At 45.1% G+C, this 13,936-nt stretch overlaps 1 protein-coding gene across 6 annotated transcripts in view; it reads left to right on the top strand.

Annotated features, from left to right (window-relative positions):
- LOC135899458 (muscle calcium channel subunit alpha-1-like) overlaps window positions 1–13,936 on the top strand; it is a 934,514-nt gene that overhangs the window by 857,399 nt on the left and 63,179 nt on the right. For all 6 annotated transcript variants that reach the window (XM_065428717.2, XM_065428715.2, XM_065428718.2 and 3 more), the window contains 6 exons: window positions 459–581; window positions 2,119–2,184; window positions 3,166–3,260; window positions 5,638–5,797; window positions 8,829–8,956; window positions 13,427–13,523. In XM_065428717.2, the coding sequence (XP_065284789.1) occupies window positions 459–581; window positions 2,119–2,184; window positions 3,166–3,260; window positions 5,638–5,797; window positions 8,829–8,956; window positions 13,427–13,523 (669 nt within the window). The remainder of the gene's footprint in view (window positions 1–458; window positions 582–2,118; window positions 2,185–3,165; window positions 3,261–5,637; window positions 5,798–8,828; window positions 8,957–13,426; window positions 13,524–13,936) is intronic.

Genomic DNA, 13,936 nt, shown 5'->3' with positions numbered 1-13,936 from the left:
TGGAGTAGGTTTCGATAGTGGAATAATTGCTCTTACTTTCGCTGTTAGTAATGTCGCTTTAGGTTTTCGTATTAAAGCAGTGAGGTACAGGAACCATTGTCGGTTATGAGACTTACCACTTAATTTCAATCGCATGAATTCAAGAGAAAAATAATTCCTTCTTTACGAGGTAAGGATGACTGCGCTGACAAGATGTCAGTGAGCCACTTCATTCGAATGAACAAAATATAAAGGCGCTTATCCCAGCATAATTAGTTATTCAAACGCGCCTTGCTGACCGCTCGCGTCGGTGGAGGTGGCGTTGAGCTCGCGGTGCTGTTTGCTTGCTCTTGTGCACGACCCACGATGCACCCGCTGCATGAGGCACTGTCGCCGCATGCGACCGAATTGTTTTATGGGGGCGGTGAGGTGGCTAACGCCGCGCTTCCTTGCCGCGTTCCATTGCCCCTTTCTCCCAGCCGGGAACCAACATCATCAGCATCAACTTCTTCCGACTGTTCCGCGTCATGCGCCTCGTCAAGCTACTCAGCAAAGGCGAAGGCATCCGAACCTTGCTCTGGACCTTTATCAAGTCCTTCCAGGTGACTCCCTCTTTTCTCCTCGCTAAGAGCAAGCACACGTGCGAACGCTTTCGAGAGTACGGGGCTCATCCACGCAGGAACTTCTTGCAAGAATACTCGGAACTTCACCGCAGAGCGCTGGAACTTTTCACACATACGCAGGGATAGGACCCGTTTATTTTGACAACCTGCACATAGTGTGGTCAGCCACGATGGTGATCAATCACTACAACGTGCCATAACACGCCGCCGTGTTCCAGAGGCGTTCCGCTAATCCGCATGTGGTAGCAACACAGGTTCTTTAAGGGATAGCCAAAATGCATAGAGATCTTGCAACTCTAGGCATGTGCGCCATCTTCCCCGAGGTACAGTCGCGAAGACAAGAGCTTCTTTCTCGCATTTGCTCGAGCCAGGAAGACCCCAGAAAGAGATCTGGTCACGTTTTGCTGGGGAATCGTGATTCGAAATGTGCAATTGCCGGTACTATGGAGGACGCCTTCATTGGCCTGTCATGAATGAAAAGCTACCTTCAGAGTGCCCCCATGAATCAGGGAAGCCACGCCCGCTGGTTTACACCCTTGGTTATCCCTCCGGACGGCATTATCAAGTGGCGAAAGCGAAACCAACCGTCTATAGGCGTGAAGTGTCGGGAGAGCCACGGGAACGCACCACACAACCAGCTGACACATATGGCGCAGTCGCCGAGTAATCCCTATGCTTTTGACAAAGGCTGTAGGTATTCGTGCATACTTGTAGTTAGTTACAGGTAAGAAACAAAAGATAGTCAAGATTAGTCCGACGCCTTCTACCACTAGACTGTAAAATAGGGTGAATTCGTTAAGGTTAATTATTACGACAGCGCAAATGGGACTGCGAAAAAGAAAGAAGTACACAGGACAACCGCTCAGCTAACTGTGTAATTCTTTTCTGTGTATAGCCGTCCTTTTTCGACTGTCGTGATAAAGCGTCTGCCATAATGTCAACATAATCAACTCTGGAGCGAGGCAAATCTCCCCGTAGCGTCCATGCATTGAAATCGGTAACCGCAAGGGCGCCGCCATGTTGCTACGCTTTGAGTGCGCGCTGATGACGTGATGCGGTTCGGACGAGACGCGCAATCAACACGATCCGGAGCCTACCTCGGTATGGTGGCGCCATGTTATTCAGGCGCCTTCAAATTCATGTAGGTTTTACATACAAATTGATAAATAGACTTTTGGCGTTTCTGAAAAATATACCGAAGTAGCTTTACGCATTCTCCATACGTACGTGCTACGTCTAAATGCTTGTTATTGCATCCTATTTTGATTATTTCTTAACGTTAATAAAATGAAAGCTAGTAACATGGAGGCGCCTTTGCGGTTGCCATTTTTTTTTTTCACCCAGCTTTTTCCTTTAGCGTCAGTGTACGAACCCTAAGCCCTCCACCACATTACAACGAATCCAATTTAACGATCCTACACAGTACAGTATTTGCTTATATATCTTCCCGCTGTTTGCACCTGGCGATTTATTTTAATAACGTATATGGCTTGTATATTTCTTATTTTCCGCGCAGGCCCTACCCTACGTCGCCCTTCTCATTGTGATGCTCTTCTTCATCTATGCAGTTATTGGAATGCAGGCAAGTGATAAAGTGATACTTGATTCTGCCGAAACTTTTCAGCTGCATGACGACAAAGATGCTTGTGCTTCACAGCGTGCAATTTTATGTTTTCGCGCATGAAAGCGATAGCTAGGCACGCATCGTCTAAGTGGGTCGCAGTGACGAGACATTTTCTCCTTGCACTGATATCACGACGCGCATTTTCGCAGTCTCGGTGCCGGAATGATCGTCGGTGGATTAGAAGGCGCAAGGACTGCCTATTATCAGGCTTTGCTGAAATGGAGTTGCGCGCTCCTGCTATTTCTCGTTCTTTGTTTGTTACAGCATTTCTAACACATCGTCGAATGGTATTTCATGAACGTGCATGAGCTACGGCTCCAGAAGTATAAGTATGAAGCGATCAAATCCTTTTCACTTCTTGGTAGCGTCACTTTTGGAAAGTGTACGCGGTAGCGGCATTAACAGAAAACCCAGCAGGTCCCACGCGTGAATCGGGTCAGAAGTGAGCGTATGCTCAAAATGTAGTACAGGTATCAAACTCTTACCAGCACAGTGAACCTTTTTGAGTAATGATGAAGAATTAAAGAAAAGGTAAAATAAAACAAACAGCGTATACCATCGTTTTGACGGGGAATGTGGAAGGAACATGGCGTAGGCACTGATATACACTTAATTTTTTAGCACCATATAGTTAAAAAAAAAGATATGATAGCAGTGCGCTTACTAGAACATGAATTTGAGGTGCGACTGAATTCTACCTCCGGTGAAATTCAATTCCGGAAGTCAGCTCCGGTTTCATGTCCTTTTCCTATGTGCCATCCGAGAACATTTGTGCTGCATGTTTAGCAATGTTAGAGACAACTCGTGCCGCTTTCGGTTGTGGTGAAGTTGATTTTTAGAGCTTGCTATAAGTACATGATATCTGCAGCTGGTGTACAGAGCTTTATATTCTGAAACCAATGCGCTTACTGTCTTTCATCTTTTCTCTCTCGTATGCAGCTTTTTGGTAAAATTGGTTTGGAGAATGAGGATAGTGCCATCGACCGCAACAACAATTTCCAGACATTTCCGCAAGCCGTTCTGGTGCTCTTCAGGTAAGGCGAAGATCTATGAAAGCGGGGCAGCGTTTGCTGCTGTCGTCTCGCGTCATGATGATGTTTGAGCGATGTTGGTTGACAGCGAAAACCACCACTTGAGCTCGCAACCCGTGACCGCTTCGGCGCTCACTCGTGCCGATTGCCTAACGAGGCGGTGCCAGCGGGCGCTGGAAGCCGCGGCGAGCCAAGCCGCCGTCGCCGCGCTGATTTCCGTGGAAGTGCTGCCACCTGTGCACTCGTAGAGCACCTCTGCACAGTCTATGTTACCATTCGGCTTGAAAACACGTATATAGTGGACAAGGGACGGAAATAAAAGGAGTAGCCGGCTGGCAACTGCCACTGAAAAAGACACAATTCCAGCCTACTGTTCAGAAATACACATTGAAAGTAAGGGGAACGTAAGTTCTAGCGACGGGAGAAAGACGGACAACCGCCTCGCCCTGATCGAACATTTCTGCCCCTTTTATTTCTTTTTTATTGCTTGTTCACGAGCAGCCCTTTTCCCTGCTCACTTCGGCCTCGTCTTTCCTGGTTGTCTGGTGCAACGCATGGCGTTTCCCGCGACTGCTTTCCCGTGGTAGAATCAAATAAGTAATGAGAAAAGTAAGAAGAAAGTGGCAGATGAGAAAAACAAAGTGAAACAGTGGCTACTTATAGAGTGCGGCAGTATGAATAGGAAAAGATCACCGCAGGTCGCACTGTTTCAAAAGAATAGTCTTTCGAAAAAAAAAAAGAATTGTGGCAGACACCCCCGAAGATGACCGTCAATGTCAGCGATAGCTTTCAGGTTTCACCTGCTCCACTCTCCATGCCACCAGTGTATCAGGAAATTTTATTGGTACATCAGAAGTTAAATTAAGTGGCAGTCCCACTACCAACTACAATGACAATTGATTCCGTGACGTAGCTTCTCATTTCGTAATCGCAGAATCCGAAATGAAACTTCGAAGCAGCCCTCTCTATAACCAGCATTCTGCCTTTAAATTCGTTGCAACGGCTAGTCATGAAGCGACCTCATTAGACGCGGTTTATGTACCGGATGCAGTTCTATCAATTTATTATATTTAAAACATCATACTCCTTGTGTCACTGTCGTACATTCATTACGGGGGATCGGCGAAGAACGGGCACCTGCCCATGTACGCAGTGCCGACGTTGTCTGTTCGGGCACACACCCAGTCCATCACGTTTCCCGGTGAGCAAGACAGTGGCCAGTACATACCCAGGGACCTAAGTTAACTTTCTTCTCATAAACTGCCAGAAACATACAAACTGCAAGAAAAAACAAAGGGAGGGGGGTAAGGGCCGAAGAAAGCTATCGCTCAAAAAAAAAGAAAAAAAGAGTGCTACGAGCAGGAAGCAAAGTAGATTTCTTGTAGAAAAATAAGAAGGATGGTGTTGAATCGCTAGAAGGCTGACACGCAAGCGTTGCCTTCGTCAGACGAGAGATGTCTGTCATTTTTATTTCCTGTCCAACGATGAGCGCTATTTTTATCCGCATAGGAAGCAGAAGAAGAACTTTTGTTCGGTTTGGTTCTAACATTCTGTGGAACAGTTTCTTGCAAAATAACCGGTCACCAAGGTACTGGAGGTTTTGCTATCAATTGGTTATGCTGTGTAAACGCTCGCACGGCTGCATGCGAGTATCTCTCCTCCTTGGTGAGCCATTCCAGCAAGTGGCAGTAACGAAACATCTCGTAAAAATGTTGACATTAAAACAAAACGCACGGTTTCAAAGCAGTTTTGGTGTTTACAAATGGTAATAAGATATGTTTCTGGTTTTACAATATGTATTAGGCCGCTACATTGATTAGTTGTATTTATCAGTTGTTACATTCACTGCCTTGTCGAAACTACATTTTCTCTATAGTCATAAAAGATCTCGTTTTTTTTCCTTTTAGCCCAGTCTTAATTTTTTTTTGCATTATGATCTTTTATGTCTTGTGCGCCTACTTGCTTCGTCGTCAGACTTCAGTATATCTTTGGTAAATAAATGTAAGTTAGGATCACAGAGTAAAGTTCACATAAAACTCACCAGCTTCTAGGAAAGTTTGCAAGAAATTATGCATTTATATGCTAGAGTAACGTCTACTCTGGCTTCTGTTATTTCCGTGAGCTACGAAGCGTGTACGCTATACGTAGGCGTAACAGAAGACAGCCCCATTCGCCAGCGTCCACTGCGACGAGAGAGGAGTCAAGTTTTCGTAGGACCCATACCGATCCCTTTCACGGCGGGTGCAGTGGCGCTTGTACTCTCAGTCCTTGCGATATTACGAGAGCGAGCTTGACGCATTGCCGTTGCGCTGAGACCGAAATTCTCGCGAAGCGTGCTTTCGTGCCTGCATAGCTGGAGTCGAATTCACACGCATCGCAGGTCAGCGACTGGCGAGTCGTGGCAGGAGATCATGCTGTCGTGCCTGAACACGGACGAGGTCCGTTGCGACAAGTCCTCAGAGGAAGGCGACCAGGCGCCTTGCGGCAGCGACGTGGCGCTCATCTACTTCATCTCCTTTTATATCCTTTGCTCCTTCCTGGCAAGTGCACGCGATTCCACATACCTGCATGCACGTTGGAATGGCTAACGTATGTTCCACGATGCGTGGCAGTATACGCTTATCTTAAACCCTAACCACTTTGTCTTTCATAAATGTGCGCAGTTTCCGATATTATAGGTGACTGACACTCTTCGAAGATAATGACATTCGCCTTAGTTTAATTTGCCATTATTACCGTTAGTTAGGTCTGAAAGTAACATCGGTCTGAAGGTAGCGATGCACGGGGACAGTTCGAACGCTAAGCGCCATTTATACGTAATGTAGCCGGAGCTGCCGTTACCTCTGATTGGCTGCAGTAAAATTTGCACCTACTGGTGTCGTATTGTCATGACGAAGATCATTCAAAACGTCTGGATTCGACAGATATTACCGTAATGTAACGCTAAGAGCACCGGATAACTTTAAAACGTCAGGATATGAACCTTTAAAGCTTATACCGTGCAATGAATGCACGCTACAGGCTGTTTCCGCCCAAACGTGCAGCCCGCAAATGGTGTACAGTGATCGCTCTACTGACGCCCAGTCGGAAGAGTTGCTGAGCTTGTCATCGCTAAGCAAGAAGGGTGGGATCTTCCGATAATGGCTTCCATATAAAGAAGTGTCATCCCACCAAGTTATTTAAAGTGAAGCTTTCCTTGTCTTCCATTCCATAGTTTCACGTGGGTCGGTCGGCGGCTTCTCGCCGAGCAGTTCTTACTCTTAAACACTAATGCGCATCGGGCGGCGGGATTGGAGCCTCGTGCCGCCAGCACAGCTGCCCGATGCTCCAACCTTTAGGACGCAATCGCACGTACACTTTTCTCGCACCAACATCAACTCGCCAACGCATGGTCACCGCGTGTTAATTATGATGGCACTTACGGTTGATTGGCCAAGAAGCAGGGGTAGTTATCGTGCCACCACCAGCACTTCGACATTTCCGTACTATGGCACATACCCACAGAAGTGGATCGGCCAAGAAGAGGCTGGCTCATGTAAAATGATAACGAAGAAATGAAGAAATACAAGCCAATATATTATTTGTTAGCATTGCGTAGGCCAGCTGCACGAGACGACATGCGGGCGTCCGTTCCCTCTTTCGCCAAATCAACGGGAACGAAATGGGCACATTTGTGGCATTTGATCTAGCGTTTCACGAAAGCGTTGCTTCACATAGATTGCATCGTGTGCGCTGGATTTGGATAATTCTTTTCCTCTTTTTTGTATTGGAAAGCCCAATGTGAACTCTGTGAGTGCACTGCCAGTTCGCTCGGCGAAAAAGAAACCACAAATCGTTGTTTAGTCGATTGGCGGTGGTAATAGCAAATTTATTTTGAAACTGGTTGTCCCTTATAATTTGTGGCATGGTCTGTCAACCTATTACCATTACTATTTTTTCAGGAACGCCGTGTTAAGCATTCGTCCACTAGTCCGTCTACTAGTCCGTCTATTAGTCCGTCCAGTTATTCCTGGAGCTAACACTCAAACATCGAAGTCACGCATTAAAACCACTGTTTTCGGCACACGCAGTTATTCCATACCATAAATCAGGACTACCTTACCATATTGGATATGCTGTCCCACGTTGGCGCTCATAACTCACAACCAGAACCTAGAGGGCGGCAGCAGCAGGAACTCCATCGTCTTCCACGTGCTGCAGAAGGGACAACTGTTCGTTAAATATGTGCTATTGAATCATAACTGAAAAATGTTCAGAATTGCCATCATGAGGGATACTAACAAGGGACAACTCATTCCGCTGTTTTGCAAATATAAAGAGAGTTGTGTATTTCACGAACGCGACAGGCACAGCAAATTTTAGGAACATTTGGCCGCTTCGTAGTCACGTATACGTTTGTAAGTATCAGGCAATAAAATGTATATAGCCTAGAAAGAAGAGCATACTTCGAGAGCACGAATCACAAGGCAAGAAACTCTCTAGCGGCAGAGAAGTGCTGCGCAGTGCCCACGACTCAACGGTGGCGTCGAAACATTTAGATTCCACAACGTTCTGGTGCGAGAGCACTTGCGCCTCAAAGACGATCGCCGACCGACACGATGTTCGAATGCAAGAAATGGAGGAAAAAAAACAAAGAAATCTTTAACATGGAAGAAAGTGGCAAATAAATTTAGTCGCTTTAATAACGGAATGCCTTTGAAATAACATATTTGCTGCAATGAGCATACGCACAACTTCTGGAAACATGAATCTTCATAGTTGCCCCTCCCGATAGCTGCAGGAATGGATGGCAAGCAGTGCAGGCTTTTATAACGGCAATGGTGTAATGCAGTTTACGATACGTGAAACCGTGAAGTGATAAGCCAAAATTGAAGTGAGAAAAGCTCTGTTACACGCTTGGTTGTGATGGTAAATAGCTATATTTGTCTGTAAAATAGCATCGAACGGTAAATGCAACAAGCTGCTCTTAGGGAAAGATTAACCACTTTTGTCTTTATGGTGCTTTGAGTGTACTCACGCCAAGCAAAATTTACGCAGCAAGATTTCGTGCAGATAACGCAGACGAATGCTCTAATCCCGAAAAGTTATTTCCTGTTGCTTCGAATCTGGTAGAGAACCGGAAACAGAGGGGATGTGCAACAGATATGCTTGAGCGTAGTCGCCTGCTCGCGTGCACAAAAAGCTAATAAAGTTAACGTTTGCGGTAAGCTGAATTTTCTGTCATTTTTTTTCTTTTATTAGTGAGTTAGAGATTCTGAAACTCAGTTTATATGTTGGATTATTCGAAGAATATTTGCTGAAATTTATGTAAGACATTGAAACTCATATATACGGATGATAATTTATAATAGTTCAACTGAAACAACTTGTGCAACATCAAAATGAATGCATAGGCGTTTAATATATTCAGAGCCGAGCAAACAATTTTACAAAATTTAATTATTGTATATTTCTGCGTCATGAATTTTGTTCTGTTAGCTCTCGTAACTCAAAATTTTGCTTTCTTTTTTGTTACTTGTTTATGGTAAAATAATGCGTACACGGGTCTGTTTCTTTTTTTTCTACATGCAGATCATCAACCTTTTTGTTGCCGTCATTATGGACAACTTCGACTACCTGACCCGTGATTGGTCGATCTTAGGACCTCACCACTTGGATGAGTTCGTTCGCCTATGGTCAGAATACGACCCGGATGCCAAGTAAGTTCTACTGTCGTTTATTTCTGCCTCATGCTCGCCATGCCATTGTCGACATTTGTCATACGGTTTCAATGTATATGAATTATGCAACGTCACTACATGGCATTGACCAATCGTCGCCGGCAGGTGATTATTTCGCTTTGTATGTATGGCCTAGCGGGCCGAATCATGATAGTAGTTTGCGAGCTTGTAGCATCCGTAAATTGAAAAGCGGAGTAAACTATTCTGTCATTCGACTGGGTGGGCGTGGTGATCGGTTGCTAAAAGCACATCACCACGTCCACGGTTAAGGCAACGGGTTTTAGTCGCAGTGGGCAGTAGCTGCATTACTTTGATGGGTGATACAGACACACCATATTATAAAGGAACGCTAAAGACTCCTGTAAGGTCGGAGAATGATCTCGATCTTGCCGAGGCAATGACTTTCACAACAACGTGTTCCTTTCATATGTAAAATCGGCGAAAGTTACTGTAGAAACATAGGGTTTTCAGTTATCACTTCGTCTGTACTGCTCCAGTTACATTGCACGCACATTACACAAAATTAGTAAAAGAGTAAAGATCATCAAGTAAGTACACTTTATTGCTATAGGCACTCTTCGTCGAAAAATTTTAAGCCATTGGGCCGGAAGGAACTGGCGACACAGTCGCTGCTAAAGTCCTCGCGTATTCTATATTTTTGCCAAGGACGTTTTACTAGGCCTAAAGGCATTTATTCTGTCTGTCATATCTTCAAAACCATATAAAAGCTGTCATGTGCTCTTCACATGATGTTTTCGTAGCGCGCTGACACTCCGACCTTTTGTTCCTCCTGCTCTTTCTTGTTTTACTCTATTGCATATCGCTAAAGTCGTGTTCACAGTTTTCTTGGTGATAGCGCTTGTGTCTCCAAGTTAAGTTCTCAGAATTTACGAAGCCTAGCTCTCAAAATAAATTCATTTCAAAATTTAGAATAACGTGCTTGTACGCTTTCTATGTCAAAATAACGAGGCCATGCGTGTATACTAACCTGAGTTGTATGTGACCATAGATTTGGCACAATGGGGTAGCAGTGCGTGTGGGCGTGCCCGCGCGGTGATGGTAACCCTAAATAACTAATCCGTGATACAGAAGTAGCGTGCTACTGGTCTCTGCTGCAGAAATGAACCTACGATCGGTATATATTTAGCTGCACCGTCTGAACGGGCGCCAAAGGAGCGGAAAAATTTACCGACGATCACGATAGTCGCTAATGTGAAATTTGAGCACAGTTCTGTACGCTCTTTCATTTCGCAATATATTTGCTGGGGCGAAACATGTGTGTCGTGCGGCACGTTGCAAAAGGAGCGAAGTGTGGCGCGGCTGCATCGCTTATCTGGAGCCATAGCAGCAGCCGCTGCCGAGAGACCTCCCAGACGACGCGCGCTACTGTGGCGCCATCTCGTAGCTGTTGTCGCCTCACTTCGCTTTACTGAGTTCTCATGCTTTCGCCATACCCTCCTCCGTTTTCCGCCTCATTTTCCCCCTAAGGGTGATTATCTGGGTCTTTACCAGTACTTGAATGATGCCGACTGGTCTGTATTGTACCGTGCCACAGATATCAACAAAGCAGTTAGCATCCTTACTGATAATGTAAAGTTTGATTTGGAAGCCTCCATTCCCTGCAAAGAGTTTCTTGCGGCTCGCTATCCTACGTGGTTTTCTAAGGAATTACGCAGTCTACTGCGTAAAAGGCTAAGGTGCCATAGGAAGTTGAAGAGAACAGTGTCATCGGAGTGGCCAAGAAAAATTTAGTGTCTTGCGAAGCCAGGTCAAATGCCTTATGCTTAGAGGCAGTGATGCATACATTAAGTTTGTTGAAGAGCGCGTAAAATGCGATACAAAACTTTTCTGGTCCTATGGAAAAGATTACAGTTCTGAGCGGGCTAAGAATAATGTCATAAATTATCCCTCTCGTGGCATTCTTAGAAGCAGTGACAATATCGCCAATGTATTCACTGAACATTTTGGCTAAGTTTTCTTAAGTACAGCGCATGCTCCTAGCTCTGGTGACCGACAATATGGCTTGGGTGACCATTTTAACATTTCAAGTTTTACAGAACACAATATCGCGGCGGAAGTAAGTGAGTTGAAACCAACGCATTCTTTTACTTATGACAGTATACAAAGTTTTGTTATCAAAGGCTGTTCTTCTATTTTTGTTCCTCTCCTTGCACACATCTTTAATCATGCTTCTTGTACAAGTGCTTTTCCTTCTTGTTGGAAGAATGCAATAGTTGTGCCAGTTCATAAATGTGTCAGCATGAGTGACATCAAACAATTATCGCCCCGTGTCCATCTTGTCTCCGTTTGGAAGAGTGTTTGAAATAGCCATGTTTACACACCTGTCGTTCTTCTTTAAGCGTAAGATTATGTATACCAACATGGCTTTGTGCATAGGTCTGGGGAAACAAACCTTGTTTTTTGATGCTGCAGGACCCGCTGCTGCTAGCCAAAGACAGTTAGACACCGTATACTCCGACTTGTCAAAAGCATTTGAAGTGTTTTCTGATAATCTTCTTATCCATAAACGCTTGAGTTACGGCACTGGTACTTACCTATGCACGCTAATTAAAGGCTACCTGTCAACTCGGTTAAATTATGTTCGCGTCGGTGCCAAGTACTCCTTCCTTATGAATTAAATCCGGTGTTCCGCAAGGGTCGATCTTGGGCCCATTAACTTAAATATATTTGTTAATATCCTTGAAGAATGTTTTCGTTATTTGCGTTTCCTTCGATGCGCTGACGATATTAAATTTCACCGTGAAATAGAATCAAAGCAGGATTGTGAATTATTACAGGAAGATGTGAATTTTGTTGCTCAGTGGTGTGCTTCCAACTTTTTGCTCATCAATCCAACTAAGATTCTTGTTGGTTCCTTTAATCGCAATATGTATCCTTTAATATAAGAACACTAATTTCATAAAATTCCTTTGAAAGGAGCGAGCTGTACACGCGACTTAGAAAGATTGTTTGACTCCCTGCTAACTTTCGAAGAACACGTTTCAAGCATCGCTAAGCGTCCTAGAGGAAGTTAGGCCTGATATCGAGGATGACTAAACAGTTTGCGAAAGGTGAATGCGTCATTCTCTTGTATTCTTTTTTTGTCCGCTTGAAGTTATGTGTTTAGTTCAGTTGTCTGGAACTGTGTTAACTTGACCGATGTTGCGAAAATTAAACGTGTTGAGCGACGTTTCATCCGTATCCTGTACGATCGATAACCTGAACGCCGTGTATTTTATGCCCATGAGCGTGTACTGCACGTGTCTAATATTAGACTCCTAGAAATAAGGCGGGCATACCGTTATTACCTATTTTTGTATAAACTAATTCACCGCCACTACTCCAGTTCGCGATTACTGTCAGCTGTAACGTTCTGCGTGCCTCGCCTTAACTTGCGTATTCCTAGCATTTTCTACGTGAATTGCTCTTGCACCTCTGACGCTGTAACACGTCTTGTAGGCCAAGAATATTTTGCGTCATGATCTCGATATATTAAGCTGTACTACTTGCCAATTATCTGATTTCTGTCTTTGACGAATTCAGTTTTTTGTTGCACTTTGTGCCACCGTTCGTTGAGAAATTCTTTTTTTTCTGTTTTATGTTCTTTGCGTAACACAGGTGCACCAATATTATGGCGTAAAGATGTTCTTGGACGCTTTCAGAAAATAAGCAAATGAAATGAAAAATGAAGTGGTCCCTGTGCATTCTCCTTTCCGACTTCCCCATCGCCTCTTTCATCCCCGCTACGCTCCGCATTCGTTTTCATCTGTCGCTGTGCTCATTCGCTTCGGTATACACCGAAGTACGACGCCGAGGCACTCCGACGCTCGCTGCAAGAACGGGCGCGTGAGAGCTGCGCTCTGAAACACGAGCCAGCAGTAGTTACCGCTTAACTTCCACTATGGGCAAATTTAATTCTGGTTTAGAATGTACTATTAGCAGCCTATCACATTCAGGTGGTGCGTTCGTAGGAGCTGCAGCACTTGACTTTTAAGATACTCATGCTGCATCCCTTGCTTAACCTCGAAATATGTTTCAAATGCGCGCAGAACCTCGAAGGCGCGGATGAAAAATATGAAACACACACACACGCGCGCGCACACACACACACACACACACACACACACACACACACACACACACACACACACACACGCACACGCACACATACACACACACACACACACACACACACACGCACACGCACGCGCGCGCGCGCGCGCGCACAAAGAACGCATTGAACTCGTTATGGCCGAACACGGCGTCGTGATATACGCGTCAGCGTGGGTATTGCCGCACATATATCCGTTCGTCTTGTATTCTGCAAAGGTTAATGATATTAGGACGCTAAAACTCGTAACTAAGATTGCTTTCGATCTTTCACAGATTACACAAGACCTATTTTAAACTACGATATGACAGTGCTGTTCATGATTCTTTCTTATTCAGAGGACGCATCAAGCACTTGGACGTGGTGACGCTGCTGCGGAAGATCCAACCCCCTCTGGGATTTGGAAAGCTTTGCCCCCATCGGGTCGCCTGCAAGGTCGGCAGTTTTGCGTTCTTGTCTTTATTGGAAGCACGATGTGCAGGGTTTTCACTGCATGCCAAGCATATTTTCTGTGCAGGTACTTGTATAGGCCCTAGAGATGTCTGTATTTAGCCATGGTCGCTGTAAAGTTTTGTTTGCGGATGGCGTACATTTCGTACAATGACTAAGAGCTGTGTTAGAGAGAACGACTACGCGCCGTGGTGGGATAATGGCTTTGGGGTTGCGCTGCTAAGCCCGAGGGCATAGGAATGCATCTCGGCCACGGCGGCCGCATTTCCGCGTAGGGAAAAATGTAAAAGAAAGGGAAGAAACATCTGGGTAGCACCCATTGGGGTATCTAAAGAATCCCAAGAGGTCAAAATTAATCCGGAGTCCCCCTCTTCGGTGGGCCTCACAATCATATCGTG

This window comes from Dermacentor albipictus, chromosome 6 (genome assembly GCF_038994185.2).
Source record: "Dermacentor albipictus isolate Rhodes 1998 colony chromosome 6, USDA_Dalb.pri_finalv2, whole genome shotgun sequence".
Taxonomy (NCBI): domain Eukaryota; kingdom Metazoa; phylum Arthropoda; class Arachnida; order Ixodida; family Ixodidae; genus Dermacentor; species Dermacentor albipictus.
Note: the sequence above shows the minus strand (reverse complement) of the source record. Positions and strands in the feature narration are given on the sequence as shown.